Source organism: Budorcas taxicolor, chromosome 21 (assembly GCF_023091745.1).
Source record: "Budorcas taxicolor isolate Tak-1 chromosome 21, Takin1.1, whole genome shotgun sequence".
Classification (NCBI taxonomy): Eukaryota; Metazoa; Chordata; class Mammalia; order Artiodactyla; family Bovidae; genus Budorcas; species Budorcas taxicolor.
In genome coordinates, this window is record NC_068930.1 from 10,619,659 (window position 1) to 10,643,459 (window position 23,801).

Consider the following 23,801-nt stretch of genomic DNA (forward strand, 5'->3'; position numbering starts at 1 on the left):
AGCCTTCTCTACGCTCGTGGCCCCTGACTGGTGGGGAGGCTGTGCTGGGGGAGTGGGCAAGATGCCCTGTGATGTTATGGAGGCTGGGTAGGGACTGGGGCGGGAGGAAGCGTCCTACCTTTGGATCTCAGCTCTTCGAGGAATATCTTAGTCATGATCAGAAGAGAGGGTGGAGAGATACGGAGGACAAGTGTTGGGGGTCCAGGAGTCTGGGGGCACCCAGAGGAGGGGGCTGAGGGCTTACCCGGTGGAAACGACAGGATTTGGGATAGACTGGAGAGGGCAGGGGGGGAGTCCAGGAGACTTGGGCTCCAGCCTGAATCAGTGATAGTGGCCACAGTGCTGGGTGATATGGAAGGAAAAGCTTGGGGTGAGGCAACCTGAGCTCCTCTGCAGGGTCTGGGGGCTGTCAAATTGGAAGCAGGGTCTGGGCTTGGGCTGGGTCCCAGCTGCACACCACTCTGAAGCCTTTCCTGGCTCTTTCTTCCTGGAGGGAGCGGGGTGAATTGCAGGGGAGGCGGCAAGGCTGAGAAATGGAAAGCAGGGTCCTTGAGGAGAAGGGGAGTGGGGCGGGTGGGCGGATGGGTGGGGAAGGATGTTTGTGTTTGTTACCACATGCTGGCTTCCCTGATTGGAACATCGCTCCCCCCAGCTCGCCTCCAGGACATTTTGTGACCAAGCATAACACTCATCCTTCAAATTGCTGCTAATTTATTTACGGTTTTTGGTGATTGCATGTCATGTGCACCCTGAGAAAAACAAGCAGGGAATCAAAAAATGATGATTTTTTCCTGGAAAAGCATGCCCGTTCTAGGCCTGCAGCGACAGCAGGAGCCAAGGGAAACATTCAGCTGAAACCAGAGCCACGGAGGAGCCGCCTTCCCGGTGGCTGTCGTGGGCTGGGCGGGGATTGCGACACAGTGGGCCCAGCGCCAGGCCTTGTCTGGGCTGCGTTTGGGGCAGGTGGGTGGTGGGTCACCAAGGGTGGTCGGGGCGGGGAGTGAGGTGTGCCCTGAGAGGCCCAGGGAACTTCTGTAGGAACGGAAGGGTCTTTCTGGGACGTTCCTCACCCCTGAGCAGGCCTCACAGACTGTGAGCAGGAGTTGCGGGGGAAGGCCATAAGATGGGAGTGGGGATAAGAAAGTGAAGGCTGTCTCTGACTCTCTGCAACCCCACTGACTATAGCCCACCAGGCTCCTCTGTCCATGGGATTTCCCAGGCAAGGATACTGGAGTGGCTTGCCATGCCCTTCTCGAGGGGATCTTCCCAACCCAGGGATCGAGCCCAGGCCTTCCGCATTGCAGGCAGATTCTTTACTATCTGAGTCACCAGGGAGTGGAAGTAGGGGAGGAACTGTGAATCTCTGAACTTCAGGGAGAGGGGACCCGGCCAGAGCAGCTCCTGGTTCCCTGGGTGCCTTGAGGGAGACGTTAGGCCTCCTGGCCGGTGGGAAGGATGGAGCCAAACCCAGCTCTGTTTGCAGAGCGAGCCTACAGACGTGAGTCGGTGAAGTGATTTTTGTCTCTCTGGCAAAAAGCAGGCTAATATGGTGGGAGTGGAGGAGAGGCTTGCTGACTTGGTATGCGGAGAAGTGATCGCAGTTTTCCTGGCTTTGAAGTGTGATGACCCCTGCAGACTCAAGGGTCCAGGGACCACCTGGTGAGCAGCCTCCTTGGTAGAGCTTCCGATTATTCCATGGATGATGAGTTTTTATGCCTTTATGCTTGTGTTTTGGATAATGCGGAGGTAGGCATCAACTTGAAATGGGTCCCATCCTCCCGGCCTTCTACCAAGGGTCATCCCACTTACGTGGGCTTGACAGTTTGGGGGAAAAGAGCCTCAGAAACTCAGCCTCAATTTAAGTACCTGCTCCGCCTGGTGGCTAAGGTGCCTGTGTGGTTGGGCCAGCATGGTGGGCGTCAGGAAGCCCCCAGGTTGAGCAGGACCTGACTTCACAGAAGCTAAGAGAGCTCCGTGCTGGAAATCGCAGGAGTTCTGTTTTCCTTGGGCTGTGACGGGTGCAGATTGAAGATCTATTTGCAGTGACAGCACTGGGTTTTGGGAACACATGTTGGCTATTGTTTGGGATTTCCTTCTTTATTCCCTGTTAATTTATGGCACTTACTGTGAGCTGGATGTCAGTGTAGGGGAAAACAGCATCCCACAAACAGGGACATGTCATTCTTACCAAGGGACTGATGGTATTTGGAAAACAGGGACGCTCCAAGGAAAATATTCTGAGTGTCAAGGATGCAGCCATTGTCTGGGCTGGGAGGTGTTTCTTTGAGTCATCTGAGGGTTTTACCACTACAGCTTGGGCTGTCTGCACTTCTCTCTGCTTCCCAGGCCTGAGAAATGTGCTGTGCTGGCCTGGGTGCAGCCTGTGATTTTGAAGATGCCTTTCCTAGATAGACTAGCTCCAGAGTGGGTTTCTTTCTGCCTCCAACACCCTGCAGTCCAGCTGGGCCTCAGCATCCAGGCACCCCCATCTCACTCCATCTTCCTTGAGTTAAAAATCTCCACTCATGGAAACCAAGTTGCTGAAGGCAAGAAGGGCCTGAGACCCACAGGAGGCTGATGCAGATACAAGGCCAACCAGATGTTCCCTTCTCCCTGGCAGAGAGGCGCCCAAGTTCACAGGGCGTGTGGGGAAGTGTTTTCCTTTAAGGAAGACGTCTGTATGGAAATGGTAGCCCGAGTAATGCGATGTGACAGTTGCCATGTCAACTCATGTACTTTCCCCCTCCCCTCAAATTATTGACCGGCGCAGTCGATGTTGCATAAAAGTCATGCAATGCCTTGGAATGTGTTTATATGCTGTTCTCTGCCAGGACTTTTCAGCATTTTTTTTCCTACGTGTATTTTGCTTTCAGGAAGATGGCCTGTCACTTTGGTTTGACTGTGCTCTATTTTGGGGTAACTACATATTTCTTAGATTTGTAACAGGGCCGTGGTGGCTTAGACTCAAGGAGCAACTGAGGGAGGAGGAGGTGGGGGGGACAGCAGGCAGACCCGCCTGAAGCTCCTTCAGCTGTGATTGAAGAAGTGGGAACCAGGGGCCAGTCCGTGAACAACTGGCAGTTACTGTGGGGAGGTGAGGGGTGTGTGGGCTTCCCATGTGGCACTAGAGGTGAAAAAACCCACCTGCCAATGCAGGAGACGTAAGAGGTGAGGATTTGATCCCTGGGTTGGGACAGCTCACTCCAGTATTCTTGCCTGGAGACTCCCTTGGACAGAGGAGCCTGGCAGGCTACGTCCAGGGGGTTGCAGAGAAGCGACATAGCGTGCATGCAGGGGGTGTGCGTGTTTGTCTGAGCCTGCGTATGCACGCACATGAGAACTTCTCCCTCCTGGGCTCCTGTGAGGGCGTGGGGCATGGACCTTCTCTGACTCTGCTCAGCTTCGGTTGTATATCCCGCTGGCCATGCTGACCTCGCTGTCTCACACCTCTCCCACACCCTCACTGCCTCCTGGTGCAGCACCCACTTCCGTCTGCTCAAGCCCCACCTCCTGTCTCTTCTGCCTTAGGGCCAGTTTGGCTCACAGGTGGTCTTCCCTGCCCCCAGGCTTCCCCTTCCCAGCAGCGTGACTGCTGAGCTCAGCCTTGCCTTGATTTTCATACCCTCCATCGTCCTCCCGGGCTCCAGCCTTAACCTGCCCCCGAAGCCAGTGTGATCTTCTCAAGCAATGTTTTTGTTCTTCTTAACCTCAGAAGGGCTAATTCTTCCCACCTGGGCCCAACCTACATGTTCTCTTCGTAAACCACTGCTCTGATCATGTCTATCATTGACTGGACTCCTCCAGAGACTTATTACAAAGCCACTACCTCAGCCTGGTCCCCAGGCACCCCAGCATCGGAACCTAGTCTGGCTCATGCCTGTTCTTGGAACTCTGCCCCATTCCCTCCAGACAGCTTGCTATGGTCCGAATGTCTGTGTCACATACCAAATTTATATGCTGAGATCCTAAACCAGGTGATAGGGTTGGGATGTGGGGCATTTGGAATGTGCTTACATCTTGAGGGTGGGGCTCTTTCAAATGGGATTAGCGCCCTTATCAAAGAGACCCCAGGGGCCTCCCTTTCCCCTTCTGCCATGTAAGGACACAGTGAGAAGTTGGCTGTCTGTGGCCCGGAAGGCCCTCCCCGGAACCTGACCGTGATCTCAGGCTCCCAGCCTGCACAAGTGTGAGAAGGAAACCTGCCTTGTCATACGCGGTGCTCTGCCACAGCTGCATGAATGGATGAAGACACGGCCCTTGAGTGGCTGCCTGGTGCTGCTCACGTCTGGGGTGCTGGTCACGGTGTGTTGGGCCCTGGCCTGCTGGCCTGTCTTGCTCCTGCTGAGCAGTGTCTTCTGTCCTGGGTCCCTGGTGTCAAGTGTCTGCTGAATAAATGACCACCTCCTTTCCCGTCTCAACGTGCTGAACAAGGTTCACTCCGTTAAGATCTTTCCTGTTGGCCTCTCCGTGCTCATCTGTGTCTTGCCTTGCCACCTCCTCACCTCTCCTCTCATCTCTGTCTTCCCTACTCTGCCAGCCTTCCCAGGGCCTGGTCCTGGCTCTGTCATCCATCTCTCTGTCCATTCTGCCCCTGGAGTATAGTGGTTAGAACAGGCGCTCTAAAACCCGTGAGACCCGGTTCATGTCCAGTTCCAACACTGCTGTTTGCAGGCACTTGACTTTGAGTTTCCTAACCCCTCTGAGCCTCACCTGAGGGGAAAAAAAAAAACCAGGTGCTTGGTAGGTGCTTGGGCATGTGGTTCTGGAGAATATTGCTTTAAAACAGTAACAGTCTCATGTTCCTCTCCTACTCTGAAGCATGGTGGCCACTGATGGTCTGTAGGGTGTGGCCCTAGAGGCCTGCATGGCGGGAGGTGCTCTATGTCTCAGGTGCTGTCTCCTCCTCCAGGCTGTAGGTGTCTTAAGTCAGGGTCTAACTTGCATCCCTCTGGTGGCTTAATTTTGCACTCTGTTCATATTAGCTATTCAGCATGTGGGTTGGATGACCATGTGCTTCAGAACTGTGGCCTCTGGAGGGCCCTGAACCACCCTGCTGCTCCCCTATCCTCGGTGCTGGCAGATGAGGAGGCTGAGCAAGCAGGGCACACGGGCCACCGTCCCCCGCCAAGGTCACCGATCCTTGCTCCTTCAAGTCCTTCTCAGGAGAGCTCCCCACTGCCACAGCCCCCCTGCCGCCCCGTGCCAGGTGACGGGTGGCAACCAGCTCTCCCTCACCCAGCTTTTAAAAGTTGATTGTTTTATTTAAAGATATTTAAATAAAAAAGGGTTTAGCTCCATTAAGAAATCTTAGGCAAGGTGAAAGGTTTAAAAATCTTGGGAGCTTCTGGGCAGGTGAAAGTGTGTGCCTTGATCAGGTATGGTTGTCCTCACAAGCCTGGGAGGAGGAAGCAAGGAACATGACGGTCGGCTAACGCTCCCTGATGGAAAAGGACCACGTGCGATGGGTAGGAGCGTGTCCCCACTCACACTGGGAGGTGGCGGACAGGATGGTAGTGGTCAATGTGGGGAAGAAAGGCAGACATTTCCCATGCAAACCGGAGCAGGAAGTTTGGCAAGGGAGCTCCCAGGAAGAAACAGGGTGTTAGCAAGAGCTCCCATTGTGTCCTTGACAAAAGCCAGCAAATAACAAGGGCTTTTCATACTTCTTTGGAATCCCAGAGAAACACCTGAAGCAGGTGGAGGAAGTCTTTGGAAATGACCGAAAAGCTTCAGACACTTTGGGTAAAGCAGATGAGTGAAATGAGCTGTTTCAGCAAAACTGCGTAAAGACTAGGTTAAGAGGATGTTGAGGGCTCCATATGACAGACAGGGGACCCAAGGTGGGGCAGGGGCTCATGCAGCTAGTAACTGAAGAAGCTGGACTGTGAGCCCCGCCTGGCGCTGAGCCCTGTCTTCTCTCACACCGGGTCCACAGGGCCGTGTCCAAAGTGCTTCCTGTTTCGTCTCCCTGTCGGCACTGGTTTATGTCTGTAGAGGTGGCGTCTGTGAAGAGTGAAAGTTATGTGTTGAGATTTATTTCTCGCACGTGGATGTCCGTTTGTTCCAGCACCGTTTGTTAGAAAGACTGTCTGCGTTCTCCTGTCTTGCACTTGCTCCTCCGTCATGGGTGTGTACTCAGTCGTGTCTAACGCTCTGCGACCCCGTGAACTGCAGCCCTCCAGGCTCCTCTGTCCATGGGATTCTGTCCACGCAAGAATACTGGAGTGGGTTGCCAGTTCCTTCTCCAGCTCCTCTGTCAAAGCTGACTATGTAGAAGTTGACTACATTCATGTAGGTCTGTTTCTGGGCTCTACATTCTGTTCCATTGATCTGTCTGTTCACCTGATGCCGTACTGTCTGGGTTACCGCAACCTGGAAATTGGGTAGTGTCCATTCTCCAGGTTTGTTCTCTTCTAGTATCGTCTTTTGCCTCTCTTGGTAAACCTCAGAATCATTTCAGGGAAATCCACAAAATAACTTCTTGGAATTTTCATTTGGATTGTATTGCATCTATACGTCAAGTTGGGAAGAACTGGCATTTTGATACTATTGAAGCTTCCTATTCAAGAACACTGAATATCTCTTTATTTAGTTTTTGTTTGATTTTGTTCATCACAGTTTTGTAAATAATTTTCCTTGTATAGCTTTTATACATATTTTCTTAGATTATTAAATGTAAGTATTTCATTTAGTATAAGCCTAAGTATCTCATTTTTGGGGGGTGCTAATGATGAAAGTGAAAGAGGAGAGTGAAAAAGTTGGCTCAAAGCTCAGCATTCAGAAAACTAAGATCATGGCATCTGGTCCCATCATTTCATGGGAAATAGATGGGAAAACAGTGGAAACAGTGTTAGACTTTATGTTTTTGGGCTCCAAAATCACTGCAGATGGTGATTGCAGCCATGAAATTAAAAGACACTTACTCCTTGGAAGAAATGTTTTGACCAACCTAGATAGCATATTAAAAAGCAGAGATATTAGTTTGCCAACAAAGGTCCATCTAGTCAAGGCTATGGTTTTTCCAGTGGTCATGTATGAATGTGAGAGTTGGATTGTGAAGAAAGCTGAGCACCAAAGAATTGATGCTTTTGAACTGTGGTGTTGGAGAAGACTCTTGAGAGTCCCTTGGACTGCAAGGAGATCCAACCAGTCCATCCTAAAGGAGATCAGTCCTGAGTGTTCATTGGAAGGAATGATGCTAAAGCTAAAACTCCAGTCCTTTGGCCACCTCATGTGAAGAGTTGGCTCATTGGAAAAGACCCTGATGCTGGGAGGGATTGGGGGCAGGAGGAGAAGGGGATGACAGAGGATGAGATGGCTGGATGGCATCACCAACTCCATGCATATGAGTCTGAGTGACCTCCGGGAGTTGGTGATGGACAGGGAGGCCTGGCGTGCTGCGATTCATGGGGTCACAGAGAGTCAGACACAACTGAGTGACTGAACTGAACTGAACATAAATGGTATTGTTTGTAATTTCAAATTCCGCTTGTCCATTGCTGGCATGTAGGGGAGTGATGGGCTTCTACACGTTAGCCGTGTTTGCTGCAACCTTGCTATAATCGATGTTTGCCCTTCTGCCTCTCCCATGTTTAAGCCTCGCCCAGCACACTGCTTGAGGTGTCCTGAGTGGCCTTGGATTTGCCTGGCTCTGTGCCTCTTCTCAAGGATTAACCTGCCCTCGCCTGTCATCTCTGCCTGTTCTGACGCCTTACCCGGCGATCCAGAACTTGATCTGGCCAGCTTCCTATGGACACTTCCCCAGTTCAGTTTAGTTCAGCCGCTCAGTCGTGTCTGACTCTTTGCGACCCCATGGACCGTAGCACGCCAGGCCTCCCTGTCCATCACCACCTCCCAGAGTTTACACAAACTCATGTCCATCGAGTCAGTGATGCCATCCAACCATCTCATCCTTTGTCATCCCCTTCTCCCACCTTCAATCTTTCCCAGCATCAGGGTCTTTTCCAATGAGTCAGCTCCTTGCATCAGGTGGCCAAAGTATTGGAGTTTCAGCTTCAGCATCAGTCCTTCCAACGAATATCCAGGAATGATTTCCTTTAGAATGGACTGGTTGGATCTCCTTGCTGTCCAAGGGACTCTCAAGAGTCTTCTCCAACACTTCAGTTCATAAGCATCAATTCTTCTGTGCTCTGCTTTCTTTATTGTCCAACTCTCACATCCACACATGCCTACTGGAAAAACCATAGCCTTGACTAGATGGACCTTTGTTGGCAAAGTAATGTCTCTGCTTTTAAATATGCTCTCTAGGTTGATCATAGCTTTCCTTCCAAGGAGCAAGCATCTTCTAATTTCTCAGCCCCTCAGCAGAACTGACCCTTCCTCTGGGTCCTCTGGACTCTGGCTCCCAGCTTGATTCCAGAATCTATCACATCCTGCCCCATATTGCAGCAGCCTATTTAGCTCTCTCTTCTCTGCAGGCTACCGATTTCCAGGGGCAAGGATGCAGACTTACTCAGTGGCTTCTGGGGAGCTGGGCCATTTGTGCGTCCGGAAACTCAGCCCCAGCTGGTAGAATTCAGTTCATCCTGCTGAGCCTTGATGAAGCCAGGCCACTGGGAGTCAGCCTCACTGTCTTAACTTGTTTGGGAAACCTTGGGGTGTCACAGAATACAATCCATTACTGGCATCTTCTTTGTGGTCACCTGTCACTTGGGGGAAGATGGGCACTAAATCAGAGCAGTGAGGCTGGCCTGCCACCCGCAGTGCCCTGTGGACTGCTGACACCACGGCTCAGTCATTTGCAGGGGTCCATTCTCCCAGGTCCTACGTGGTGGAGAGCCAAAGGGTTCTGCTCAGGGTTCTATTTGTCTTTTAAATCTACAGATGTGCGGTTTCTACTTTGTGCCTCTCGGAAACTGCTGGCCCCAGTGTCTCGGAAGTGATGCCCCGAGGCTGGCTCTGCGGTCCTTGCTGAGCTGGGAACAGCTGCTCTCCAAGGGCTCCGCCCCGTTCCTCCTGCCTGTCTCCTCTTGACTGGGTCGCAGGCTTTTTGGATCAAAAGCTGCTGTTCTTTGGAAGGCTGATTCTCTTTTTCAAGAGTCGTTTTTTGAGACAATGCATTTTAAGCCTATTAAATTTGATCAGACTTCACCTTCATTGTTATGTATACTTAACAGCTTAAGATTAGTTTTGAAAAAACAAAAAATTCCATCTATTCTGTGACAACTTGTGTGGCTAATTAATGCTCTGCAGTGCACCGTGAAACTTTGCAAGGCACCACACAAACAGCAAGTCGTAACACATTTCCTGTTTGAAACTGTCTCGGTAAATTGAACATCTGTATTATAAGTAATACACCATGTTAGTAAATGGAACATCTTTTATTGATTTACCTTGTTAAGTGGGAAAATAATCCTTATGGTTTTATAAGCCTCCTGAAAGTTCCAGTAGGTGCCATTTGGAGCATGAATTTAGTTGAATAAATGAAGGCAGATGTTAAGCATTTAATTGGCTCTTCTCTCTCTCAGTTGGCTCTATCAATTTTGTAACTGTTGTTGGAGAAGACGAGATTCACCACCGGTATGAAACTGACAGTGAGTTAGATGCTATTGGGTTTTGGAAAGAAGCAACTGGCTGTGAGAGTTAGTGCTCAATAATAGCTGATGTCATCATTTGGTCTTCGATTCCTCCAAGAACAGAGAGGAATAGGGAGGAAGGTGGTGGCAGCTTAAGTCGATTGCCTCACAAAATTTGTTTTAAAGTCTTGAGCCTGACGTTAAATGTTCAAGGAACTTTTGTTTTCTACTCTGGGTTGTTTTCCTTCAATTCTCCAGCTAAAAAGGTTTGACTGGGAAGTAGTATTTTTTTTTAATCTTGTGGCTCCTGGACCCCTGGAGGCTCAGATACCTGTCTTGAGAAGCAGGTATAAAAATGGCAATAAAAGTAGTATAAAAAGATAGTGGAGGAGGACTGAGCTATGGTACATTCAGACAATGGAGTATTTTAGCACTGAATACAGTGCTGAAAATGATTTTCAGCTATGAAATATCTGTGTCTTTATGAAAAGACATGTGCTCAGTCGTGTCTGACTCTTTGTGACCCCTTGGACTGTAGCCCCCCAGGCTGCTCTTGTCCATGGAATTTTTCAGGCGAGAATACTGGAGTGGGTTGCTGTGCCCTCCTCCAGGGGATCTTCCTGACCCAAGGATGGAACATGTGTGTCTTATGTCTCCCGCAGATTCTTGACCACCAGCATCACCTGGGAAGCCCCATGAACACACACGAGAAAGTGAAAGTCGCTCACTCGTCTGACTCTTTGTGACCCCATGGACTATACAGTCCGTGGAATTCTCCAGGCCAGAATACTGGAGTGGGTAGCTTTTCCCTTCTCCAGGGGATCTTCCCAACCCAGGGATCGAAGCCAGGTCTCCCGCATTGCTGCTGCTGCTGCTAAGTCACTTCAGTCATATCCGACTCTGTGTGACCCCAGAGATGGCAGCCCACCAGGCTCCCCTGTGCAGGTAGATCTTTTACCAGCTCAGCCACAAGGGAAGCCCAAGAATACTGGAGTGGGTAGCCTATCCCTTGTCCAGGGGATCTTCCCCACCCAGGAATTGAACAGGGGTCTCCTGCATTGTAGGTGGATTCCTTACCAACTGAGCTATGAGGGAAGCCCCATGAACAGACATAGAGCAAACTTAAACGCATTTCACTGTTAGTTCAGTCGATCAGTTGTGTCTGGCTCTTTGCGACCCTGTGGACTGCGGCACTCCAGGCTTCTCTGTCCATCACCAACTCCCGGAGCTTACTCAAACTCATGTCCATTGAGTCAGTGATGCCATCCAACCATTTCATTCTCTGTTGTCCCCTTCTCCTCCGACCTTCAATCTTTCCCAGCATCAGGGTCTTTTCAATGAGTCAGCTCTTTGCTTCAGGAAGAAACTAATCTGAAAACGCCACATACTGTATGGCTCCAACTATATGGCCTTCTGGAAAAGGCAAAACTAAGGAGAGAGGAAAAAGATCAGTGGTTGCCAGGGGTAGGAGGTAGTAAGAAGGGGTGAGCAGGCAGAGCACAGAGAGCTTTCAGGGCAACGGAAAGACTCTGTGTGATATCGTAGTGATAGGTACGTGTGATGATTCACTGGTCCAAACCCATAGAGTGTACAGGAGTGAACCCTGATGGAAACGTCGGGCGATCACGAAGTGTCAGTTTAGGTCCATCAGTTGTAACAAATGTCCCACCCTGCTGGGAGATGATGGTAACAAGGGTTGTGTGTCTGGGGAGGGGGAATATGGGAAATCTCTGTTCGCTCCTCTCAATTTTGCCATGAACCTAAAACTTCTCTTTTAAAAGCACTTAACTTGCTTTAAAAAATAATTCTGTTTATTTATTTCTGGCTGTGCTGGGTCTTTGTTGCTGCAAGGGTTTTTCTCTGGTTGCGGAGAGTGGGGGTTACTCTCTCGCTGCGGCGGGCAGGCTTCTTGCTGCGGTGGGCAGGCTTCTCGCTGCAGGCTGCTCGCTGCGGCGGGCAGCCTACTTGCTGCGGTGGGAAGGCTTCTTGCTGTGGTGGCTTCTCCTGTTGCAGAGCATGGGCTCCCGGGCACGCAGGCTTCAGTAGCTGCAGCACGTGGGCCCCGTGGTTGTGGCTCCCGGGCTCCAGAGCACAGGCCCAATAGCTATGGTGCAGGGGCTTAGTTGCCCTGCAGCATCTGGGGTCTTCCTGGATCAGGGAGCAAACCCATGTCTCCTGCATTGGCGGGCAGACTAGTCACCCCTGAGCCACGAGGGAAGCCCTAAAACTCCCCTTAAAAAACAATCTTAAAAAAAAAAATTTGCCAGAAAGCAGCCAAAGTGACTTTAGTGTTTTAAAATGTGATTTTTAAGCCACGAAAGGAGAGCTGCCCTGTTGGGAGATAAGAGGCAGAGGCCATGACTGGATTTGCCTTTGGAGCAGCCCTTTAGGATGGAAAGATTGGCAGTGGAGACTGGGACAGGGGACGGGTGGGGACAGACCAGCCGGCATCCGGAGCTCTGGGGGGTGGATCCTGTCGGGAGGCGGCAGGTGGAACGATGGGGCCTGGCTGCTGCAGCAAGAGCAGGGAGGAACTGGCGTGTTAATTAGCAGATGCTGAGTGCCCCTGCCTGCCTGGTCCTGAGCTGGGTGTTCCACATCTGATCCTCATCCGAACTCGTCAGCCACCTCGGCTGATCAGCCTGGGTAGCTCCGATGAGAAAGCTGGCGCCTGGTGAGACTGAGGGTGTTCCAGATCACCTCTACTAAGCAGCAGGTGTTAGTCGCTCAGTCATGTCTGATTCTTTACAAATCCATGGACTGTAGCCTGCCAGGCTCCTCTGCCCGTGGGATTCTCCAGGCAAGAATACTGGAGTGGGTAACCATTCCCTTCTCCGGGGGATCTTCCTGACCCAGGGATCAAACTCGGATCTCCTGCATTGCAGGTGGATTCTTTATTGTCTGAGCCACCAGGGAAGCCCCCATGTCCAAACTCAGAGTGGGTGGAATCAACAGGTCTCAGTGACTGTCTCAGAACATGGGGGCAGGAGTGGGGTAGGAGAGATGTCTCTACCCTCCCTCTCCTGTAGGTCCTAGCCCCAGAGTTCTCTTATCCAAGACCCCCACCACCCCTGCACAATTTGCCCCATCTGCAACTGACCCATCTTAGAAAGAGCATTAAGCTTGGAGTCCTGGGTCTGAGGGCCAGACCTGACCTCAGCCCTCCCTGCTGGTTGCCTTTCCTTCTCAGAATGTCAGTGTCTTCAGAAGAATGCAGATGTCAATTTCATTGTGAGAATGGAAGAAAAGCATGTAAAAGAAGCCAGTGCCAAACCCAGCACCCAGGATAATGAGGGCTCATTCCATGCCCTTAGATAATGTTGGGTTTGCCTACATTTGCGGAGTTCCAAGTTGGGTTATATAGTTGGACTTTAAAAAAAGAAATATAATTCTCATCCATTGAATTTGTCAGTACTACCTGCACCCAACAGCCCTGGGGTACATCCTGTGTTGGGGTCGTTAGGCCGTCTCTGCAGACACCTGTGAAGTCCTTTCAGGTGAGAGTGGTCGCTCCGTCCTGGTGAGTGCTCTCAGACAACTCATCCTAGAAACATCATCTCTTTTCTCACGCATGAACTGTCCTTTGCATCTTGACAGTGGCTGCAAGCTGGTAAAGCTGCCCCTTTGATGGCCATGTGCACCGCCTCATTTTCTCTTGGCTTTCTCTTTCAGTTGTGGCTGTTTATGTGAAGCAGTCCTGGTGGACCACTGAAGATGTACTAAGGACCTCTGATCCTTCAAGGGAAGGTCTGATGAAGGTGAGGCATTGCAAACTTAAGTGGATACTGTGAAACGGGTTGTAAAGGTCAGTGCACTTATTATCATGTTAGTAAGTTAGTCTGCCCCTGTGGATTCATTTTATAGGACTGCTCTAACAAAGTGCCAGCAGACGGGGTGGTCTAAACAACAGAAATGTGTTATTTCCCAGTCCCAGAGGCTGGAGTCCAAAAGCACGGTGTTGGCGGGGTCAGTTTCTTCCAAGGCCGGTGAGGGAGAATCTGCCCCAGGCCTGTCTCCTAACTTCAGCTTTCCTTGGCTTATCAGTGGTGCTCTCCCCGTATATTCCCATCCTCATGCCTCTGTCCCTGTCCAAATTCCCCTTTTCTATATGGACACCTGTCATGTTGGATTAGGGCCCACCCTAATGACCTCATCTTGATGTGGTTAAGACTCTTTTTCCAAATGAATCACATTCACAGCACTGGGGGTTAGGACTTTAATATCTTTTTGGTGGGCACCGTTTCATCTATAATACCCCACCTTCAAGAAAAAGTGTTAATGGCTATATGTAACAGACAGCTGGCTATTGGTAAATCTCTCTCGCCTTCCTGAGTGGCCTCTGTCTTAATTCTGAAACATTAATCCACATCATCTCTCTAGTGTGTAGGGAAGTTTTATTACATTCCAGTAGATTTATTGGGCTTCCCTGGCAGTGCAGAGGTTAAAGCGTCTGCCTGCAATGTGGGAGACCTGGGTTCGATCCCTGGGTTGGGAAGATCCCCTGGAGAAGGAAATGTCAACCCACTCCAGTATTCTTGCCTGGAGAATCCCATGGATGGAGGAGCTTGGTGGGCTACAGTCCACAGGTCGCAAATAGTTGGACATGACTGAATGAAGTTTTATTACATTCCAGTAGATTTATTGGTACTTACTATGAGTTCGATATTGTGCTAGATGCTGGCCTGTGTATTACCTAGACTTTTGACAGGGATTATCTGACTTCAGAATCTTTAAGGTATTTGGTTTGTAGACAAAGAAATTGAAGCTGAGCCACATAGTTAGTAAGTGATTTAACTGGACACAAACTCTATCCTCTCTGATGGCAGGCCTGGTGGGCTTTGAGGTGCTGTGGTTTTACAGAGACTAAGGATGGCAAGGGTAAAGTTTCCCTGTGGCTAAGGATGTTCAGCATCTTTTCATGTACTCTTTGTCCATTTTGGTGAAAGTAGCTATGAAAATCCTTGGCCCACTTTTTAATTGGATTGATTTTTTACTGTTGAGTTGTAAGAGTTTTTCCATATTATAGCTGCAAGCTCTTATTGCATATATTGTTAGCAAATATTTGTGCCCTTTCTATGGGTTATTTTTTTCAAGTATGTTTCAAGGTTATCACTTCCACAAGCTTTGTTGAGGTATAAGGTGGCACAAGTGGTAAAGAAGCTGCCTGCCGAAAAAAAAAAAAGAAACTGCCTGCCAATACAGGAGACGTAAGAGACATGGGTTCAATCCCTGGGCTGGGAAGATCCCCTGGAGATGAGCATGGCAACTCACTCCGGTATTCTTGCCTGGAGAATCCCATGGACAGAGGAGCCTGACGGGCTACAGTCCACAGGGTCACAAAGAGTCAGACGTGAGTGAAGTGACTTAGCACACATGCATGCGATTGACATATAACACTGTGTAAGTTTAAGGAGGGCTCAATGGTAGAGAATTGCCTGCCAAGACGTGGGTTCAGTACTTGGGTCTGGAAGATCCCCTGGAGGAGGAAATGGCAGCCCGCTCTAGGATTCTGGCCTGGGAAATCCCATGGACAGAGGAGCCTGGTGGGCTACATTCTATGGGGTCGCAAAAGAGTCATATACAACTTAGCGGCTAAAGAACAGGTTTAAGGTGCTCAGTCTTGCTTTGATACACTGATACACTGCAAAATGATTACCACCACAGTGTTAGTTAAGCCTGCATTGCATCACCTAATTGCCGTTTCTTTTTGTGTGGTGACCTATGCTCTTGGCAACTTTCAAGTATATAACGCAGGTATCGTTAGCTACAATCACTGTGCCTAGAACTTGTCCATCTCATTATTGGAAGTCTGAACCTACCGATCATCTTTCCCTTTTCCCCACGCCCAGTCCCTGGCAACCGCCACTTAGCCTCTGTTGCTGTGAGTTTGACCCTTTAATGTTACACGTATAGGTGAGATCATGCACTGTTTGTTTTTCCCCTTATTTCACTCAGCATCATGCCCTCCAGTTCCATCCTTATTGTCACAAATGGCAGGACGTTTTCAGGTCTGGTTTTAATTGATTTGATAGATATTATTTTGAAAAGGGCTTTCTTCCAGTAAATTAACGGTGGCTGGAGGTTCAGCAAATAAGCATGGTGTACTCAGTGAGGCTGCCTGACGTAGCTGTGCGTGTCACTGTCCATAGATGAAGCAGGTGGCATGAGTGACTGGGTGTTCTAAATTCCAGGAACAGTCTGGGTTGCTGTTTAAATATACATACATAATACACATATACATATATGTATATATATAGTTTTTTTTCCAGAACAAGAGTGGTAAATTCCTTTGTGTATCAATTCCAAGTTTAGACGAGGAAAGCCCTCACATTTTCTGAAAATGTGGCTAATGCTGTGAACAGAAACGGAGTGTTAATTCCACTTAATGAACCAGGTTGTAAAGATCTGTCTGCCCCAGCTGTGTGTGGGGATAGTGTTCCTCTCAATTTATAGAACTTGGGGTCTTGACTTATTTCCTTTTAATTGCATTCTATTTCTTAGCCAGCTCTTCTTCACAAATTACCAAACCAAACCAAACTGAAACCCAGCTTCCTTAGTATTCTTTCTGTGAACATCATTAGTGGCCCTAATTGAGGGATTAGAACTGGATCTTAGTTTTTTGTTTTCAGAAATGTCTCTAAGTCAGAATCACATGTCACGCATTCCTCCCCCTACCCCGCTCCCCATAATGAAATTGGACAAATTAAGTGCATTTTCTTTTTTTCCTTTATTCTCCTGCCAGGTTTTGATCGGTTATTTCCCTTCTGCCAGATGCAATCTGTTTTTCTCTTCTGGCTTTCCTCTGAACTTTTTGGTTTTATAAGTTGAAAAATATAACCTCCCACATCACACCCGTCGGGTTTCGTGATGAACTAGTTATTCTCAAAGTCAGAACTTGATTTGGCTGCTACTGTCTGAAATACAAAATTGGGGTGGCTTCTCAGAGTTAAGCTGGTGTGGCTTTTGCAAATCTTTTTCTCATCTAAGATTTGGCTCCAGATGAAGGTGAAATAGTTTGCATTCTGGGCCAATTAATAAGTTTATTGGCACTAAGTACTTCGTGCCATTTGTTAGAGGGCCGCAAGCTGATTTATTTTTATTACTGAAGCATCTGAAAAACATAAAAGTGTTTGACAGACCACTGAGGCAGTCTTCTCCCTTGACTTGTGGAAGAAACAAACTGAAACGAACTGTGAGTTGCTGAAGCTCTCCCGGCAAATCTAAGCCGAGAAGCCACAACCACAAATGATGATGATGATAAATATTTAAGGGTCAAGGATTAAATATAAAGGGCTTCCCTGGTGGCTCAGCAGTGAAAGAATCTGTCTGCAATCCAGGAGACTCAGGTTCGATCCCTGAGTGGGGAAGATCCTCTGGAAAAGGAAATGGAAGCCCACTCCAGTATTCTTGCCTGGAGAATCCCATGGACAGAGCCTGGTGGGCTACAGTCCTTAGCGTCACAAAGAGCTGGACACGACTGAAGCCACTGAGCACAGCACACATTAAATATAAAACCAAGCATCATATTTATGTCAAACTTAACGGACTTCCCATGCGGCACAGTGGTAAAGAAAATGCCTGCAGTGCAGGAGAAGTGAGTTCAGTCCCAGGGTCAGGAAGATCCCCTGAAGGAGGGCATGGCAACCCACTCCAGTATTCTTGCCTGGAAAACCCTGTGGACAGAGGAGCCTGGTGGGCTACAGTCCAGGGGGCTGCAAAGAGTCGGACACGACTGAGCATGCACGCAGCAGCAGTTCCCTCTCCCAGAGCCCTCATGGACGAAAATCTAGGCTGCAGCAGGTCCACTGGCCTGGGACTCAGAAGTCCTGGTCTGGGGTTGCAGACCTGGCCTGCCTTTGGCAGAGCCCTCATCCAACTGTCTTAAGTCCTCTTGTGAACAAGGCAGTGAAATAAACAAATGTAACTGCTTACCCTCTTTGAGCTTCAGTTTCCTCACCTGTAAACCAGGATTTTCCTCGTGGCTGGTAAGAATCAAACGGTAGCATGTGGGTGGCAGTCTCAGCCCAGGCATTAATAATACTCTTGCTGATTTCATCGTGGTGCATACGAAAGGGTGATACACACCCAGGCCCTTAGGCTGTCATATGGGAATGTTGTTGGAGTAAAATCTAATAATACTGTCATTGTGTCACTGGCTGTTTGGTTTTACCTCAAGTGCCACATTTTAGTGGTTTCTTGTAGTTGTCCAGAGGGCTGAATTTAGACTGTATCTGGGCTCAGTCACATAGAATGGGGATCGATTAGTTATGTCTGCTGTGGGTGCAGGAGGCCTTCATTTGTACCACCTGTGCCAGCCGTGAAATTAAGACGCTTGCTCTTTGGAAGAAAAGCTATACCTAACCCAGACAGCATATTAAAAAGCAGAGACACTACTTTGCCAACAAAGGTCCATATAGTCAAAGCTATGGTTTTTCCAGTAGTCATGTATGGATGTGAGAACTGGACCATAAAGAAGGCTGAGCACCAAAGAATTGCTGCTTTTGAGCTGAGGAGTTGGAGAAGACTCTTGAGATTCCCTTGGATTGCAAGGAGATCAAACCAGTCAAACCTAAAGGACATCAACCTTGAATATTCATTAGAAGGACTGATGCTGAAGCTGAAGCTCCAATACTTTGGCCACCTGATACAAAGAACTGACTCATTTGGAAAGACTCTGATGCTGGGAAAGATTGAAGGCAGGAGGAGAAAGGGACAACAGAGGATGAGATGGTTGGATGGCATCACCGACTCAACAGACATGAGTTTGAGCAACCTTTTGGAGTTGGTGATGGACAGGGAAGCCTGGCATGCTGCAGTCCATGGGGGTGCAAAAAGTCGGACATGACCGAGCAACTGATCTGTGCCAGCCATGGGCTATATGCATGCAGAGAATGCTGACAGGCAGGAACAGGAAGTCATTTTGACTTGGTAATGATGAAGCCCTTTTGTGGGCCTGAGCTTGACCACAGTACAGTTTCCTCAATTGTCGTGACATTGCAATGGGTGAGAGATGGTTCCATATGTAGCCTTGGGATGGGCTGGGCCTTGAGTTCCAGCAACTCTGTGGGGTTGAGACACTAGTATGTACTCAAAATCTGTCACAAGTCATTGAAAATCAGTTGATCTTGGTGTAGCAACTGCACACCAGATATGACCCTCTATTATTCACCTTGCTCTGAGCGTCAGAATCCTTGAGCTGTTGTTAAAGATATGGCAGATTGGGTTGCTCCCTGGACACATCCAGGTCTCTGCTGAGATGGCTTGCCTGGAAGTCACCTCCTGTTTCACTGATATGTGACTGCCCTCTGCCTCCTCATACTCCCCGTCTGTGGCTCTGGAGACCAAGGGGGCCTTTCTGGCCCTCCCCCCGGCTCCTGGAGGCCAGGGTGGGTGTGAAAGGCCAGGGTTGAGAAAACCTCCGTGAGAAACTGTGATCCTCAGTTTGGATCTCAAGCACGAGAAGAATTGCACGGTGGGGGGGCCCACACCTGGCCCCCGGCGTGTGGGTCGATTCCAAGCATCGAATTTATTGTGTCTGACTTTCCCTACTTGTCTCACTTAGATGTTCTTTTTGTTTTTCCTTCAAAGGTTCAGTCATTTGGGGAAAGGATTGTGCTTTTCATTCTGAATGTCGTTATTTTTGGAAGACTAGAAAGGAATTTGGATGATGATGACATGTTTTTTTTACCTCACTCTGTGAAGGAGGAGGCTAAGATTCTGTGGCGAAATGGAGCAGCTGTTGGATTTTACACAACCAAAAGGAAAGGTGAGGGCCACGCGGCCACGTGGGGCCACCACCCCTTCAGGCTTGCGGGGAGGCTCCGGGTGTCTGCCTGCTCGGAGGACGCCCTGAGCACAGATGTTCCTTGGAGACAATCTTCTGGCGCGAGAACTGCCACTAGCTCAGCTGTCATGTAAATAAGCCCAAGGTATGGATTTTGATTTCACCACATTTCTCGTTTTACTGGCCAAAAGGATGAAGATCCCTTACAGCCCTTGGGTTCCCGGGTAGTGCCCCGTCCCCTGTAAAATGGTTGTTGCCATGAATGGTTGTAAAATGACTTTGCAAGCACAATGCTATTCGTTTCTTTTCTTTAATGTTACCAGTTTGCTCTCAGGAAAAACACCATTGCTAACAGCTGACATGTGGTGCAAAGGCGCACTGGATGCCAAGATTTATAGACATTACCTCAGAAAAGAGGGAGGTCGGCCACGATAGCGAGGTTAGGGTAAAGCCCTGGGACTTGATTTCAGGGGTGGTGAGGAGCAGGGTGTGCTATTTTGTCTAAGGGATCACGCTCTTCTTCGACATTGCTTTCTTTAATAGTTTCTTTGACTTTGAAAGTTCTGTCAATATCTCTGACCCAGCTGGTCAGGCCCTATCATTTAATTCTTACAAAGTTCTGAATTTTAGCAAAAGTGAAATTCCCAAGTACATCACCACAGATACGCTATTATCTCAGTTGAGTGTTTTTCCCCTGGGGATACAAAGGCTACTATCGTGGTTCTGAGCTGTGTTCACATGTGTGTCTGTTCCACGTGTCCAGGATGGAATACATCTGCATTCCTCACTTTTTTCCTCCCCTCCATGTGGTGTGAGACAACTTGCGTCTCACGCAGACAAGCCCTGTAGGTCATTATTTGTCAGAGTCGATCATAGAGGCAGAGGCACCCGCGTCTGTCAGCTCCTTGGGTCATTGAGAGCCGTTTGTCCTTCGATTTTGATGTACGGTTTCACTCCTTGGGGTGGCTGTGTTCTCTAGTCATTCATTTAGATAGACCAAGGGATCTGGAGAAGCCTCAAAGAGGAAGTATTTTGGTAATTCCTTTTCTCGGGCCACTCATTTGCTGTCATCTGCTACCAAATGGCTTGTGTTCAGTTTGTGGCAAAATCCTTTGTGCTATAAATGTCCTACTAACAGTAACGAAAACTGTTAATAGATTCGGACTTGATGTGTGAGCCACGGTTTAGGGGCAGAAAGAGCTTGCCAGCGCTGCTGTTGCTGCTGGTCTCCGTGATATCCCAGACTTTGTTCCAAGAGAATCAAGCAGAGGTTGGGTGTGATGTCTCATTCATCTCAAGGCAGACCCAGAAGTATGGCGTGGAAGGAGGATATTAAGCTGTTGAATTGAGGCAGAACAGACTCGGTGGCTTGGATTTCTGCCTCCTCTTCGTTTCTCGTGAATTCTACAAATCTGATGGAAAGTTCTCTTCTTGGGATTCCTTGGGGGCTCAGACGATGAAGAATCTGCCTGCAATGCAGGAGACCTGGGTTCAGTACGTTGGTTAGGAAGATCCCCTGGAGAAGGAAATGGCAACCCACTCCGGTATTCTTGCCTGGAGAATTCCATGGACAGAGGAGCCTGGTGGGCTACATACAGTCCATGGTGTCGCAAAGAGTCAGACACGACTGAGTGACCAATAGTTTCACACTCATTTTCTCTGAAGCTGCTTACTAGGTCTTGTTTTCATCCATGACCCATGAACTGATTTTTTTAAGTGGCAATTGACTGTTAGTCAACCAGAAGCTGAGTTTAAAAAGTATCAAATGAATAGAAAATTCAGTAAATAAAAAGTATTTTTCTGACAATTAAAAACATTTTTTTTTTTACTGCTTATTTCTGGATTAGCTTGTTTTTTGGAGAGCCAGAATAAAAGTATTTCTGTGGAGTAGTTACAACGATGCTACCATCATTGTTTGAGAGTTCCCGTCACTTCGCATGCTTGCTTGTCCTCCATGTTGTATTGTTGATTTCAGTCATTCTGCAATTTGGTATCTGATATCTAATTTTGATTTTAATTTGCATTTTCCTAACGGTATTATCATGTTTTCATGTGCTTTTCTGATGGTCATATATCTTCTTGGGTGAAGTGTCTGTTCAGATATTTTTGCCTATTTTTTTATTGGGTTGTTTGTTTTCTCATTAATATTACTGAGCATTGAGTATTCTTTCTATGTTATGCTCTCTGTTCTTCATCAGATATATTTTGAAAACATTTTCATTTTGGCCTAATAATTTTTTCAGAGCACAGAAGTTTTAAATTTTAGTGCAACCTAATTTATCATTTACCAAATGTCATTATAATTCAGCTCAAACTATTTTCCAATTTACTTTATGATTTTGATGGTTTCTTAAAAAGTAAGTTTTTAATTTCCAGATATTTGTGAGCATTTCCATATGTTTTATTTTTTGTTGATTTTTAATTTAATTCTGTTGCAATAATATAGTCTGCAACATTTTAATATTTTGCAACCTATTGAGAGTTGTTTTATAGTCCTGTATGTGGTTTATCTTGGTAGATACTCCATATGGACTTGAAAGTGGGTGTATTTTGCAGGTATTAGGTTTCATGTTTTGAAAATGTTAGATTAAGATGATTGATACTGTCATTCAATATTCTTACTAATATTTTTACCTGATTGTGAAGTTCTGCAGGAAGTATGTTAAAGTCTTTGTGATTGTGGGTTCACCTCTTTCTTCTTTTAGTTCTGTCCGTATTTTGTACTTCATGTATTTTGGAATTTTGTCATTAATCACATCTAAATTATAATTGCTATATTTGTCTGATGTATTGACCATTTTGTCGTTATGAAGTGGCCCTCCACTTGTCTTCAGTGATATCTCTTGTTATGAAATTTATTTTCTCTGCTATTAATACAGCCACTTCATCTTCTTATGCTTACTGTTTGCATAGAATATATTCTTCCTAGCCTTTTACTTTTAGTCATTTATGTCTTTATATTTAAAGCATGTGTTTTGTTGACAGCATCAAATTGGGTCTTAGACTTTAAATCTAGTTTTTTTTTTTTTTTATTTTTCAGGTTTATTTATATACCTTTTGTTATACATAAGGATGAATACAGAGTCACGTGGGGGTCAGCAGACCTGACCCTTGTCACAATCAGGTGCTTCATATAAAATTATACAAAGGTCTTATGGGTTTTACATCATCTTCTGGCCATGAGGCCTGCTTGCATTTTATGATCCTTTCTTTCTTTTTTTTTTTTTTTTTTTTTTCAAAAATGGAAAATATATTTTATTTATTTATTTTTTTTATTTTTATTTTTTTTTAATTTTAAAATCTTTAATTCTTACATGTGTTCCCAAACATGAACCCCCCTCCCACCTCCCTCCCCATAACATCTCTGTGGGTCATCCCTAGTTTTAATAATCTGTCTTTTGATTGGAATATTAGTCTATTTCCATTTAATTATTGATATGGTTGTACTTAGATCTTCTCTGTTGCAATTTGTTTTCTGTCTTCTGTTTCTTTTTTTTCTCTGTTCTTCTTCTCCTGTCTTATTTTGTTTTAATCAGATTTTTTTTACTGTTTCATTTTAATTTCTTTCTTGGCATTCTAGCTTTATATTTTTGTACTTTTAAAAGTTGTCGCTCTAGAGATTACATATGCATCTTAAACTTAGGTTAACTTAGAGTGCATATAGAATTACTTAAGGTAAAATATAGAAACCTTGCAGTAGTATATTTTTATGTACCTATTATTTCATAGTGCTGTTGTTGTGTTGATATATTAGATGTTTGTTATAAACCTGTTGCTACTGACTTATAAATTTTAATTTAGATAGTTATATCTTTTAAAGGTATAAAGAAAAAATATGTAATTTAGAAATGTTTATCCAGATATTTACCATTAAAATTTTTTTGTATAGGTTCCAGTTGCCCTTCAGGCTAAAGTTCTTCCTTTAAAATTTCTTGTAGGGAGTTGATGGCAATAAAATCTCTCAGGTTTTGTTTATTGAAAATGTCTTTATTTCACTTACATATTTGAAGTGTTGTTTATCCAGTTATAGAACAGTTAGTGATACCTTTCTTCCTTCAGAAATTGAATATATTGTTCCAGTATCTTCTGGCTTTCATAGTCTTTGGTGAGAAGTCAGCAATTAATTTATTGTTGTTCTTCACACATAAAATGGCATTTTTCTCTGAATGCTTTCAAGTCTTTCTCTTTAGCTTTTTTTGCAGTTTAACTGTGATTTTTCTAGGAATGATTTTATTTTCATTTCTTTTTGGGGCTTTGTTGAACTTTCTGAATCGAGTTTCCTACCAAATTTGGGAAGATTTTGGTGATTAGTTCTTCAAATTTTTGTGCTCTTTTCTTTATCTGGGATATCAGTTATATGTATGTTGGGGTGCTTCATATTGTCTTGTAGTCTCTGAAATTTTGTTTATTTTTATTCAAACATTTTCCACTTTTTTGGTTGGATAATTTCTGTTGATCTGTATTCAGGTTTATCTGCCATC

At 46.7% G+C, this 23,801-nt stretch overlaps 1 protein-coding gene across 1 annotated transcript in view; it reads left to right on the forward strand.

Annotated features, from left to right (window-relative positions):
• The window catches only part of LOC128066970 (protein FAM169B-like), an 88,456-nt gene that overhangs the window by 34,383 nt on the left and 30,272 nt on the right, over positions 1–23,801 (forward strand). The window contains exons 4-5 of the mRNA XM_052660100.1: positions 13,209–13,294; positions 19,125–19,302. Of these exons, the coding sequence (XP_052516060.1) occupies positions 13,209–13,294; positions 19,125–19,302 (264 nt within the window). The remainder of the gene's footprint in view (positions 1–13,208; positions 13,295–19,124; positions 19,303–23,801) is intronic.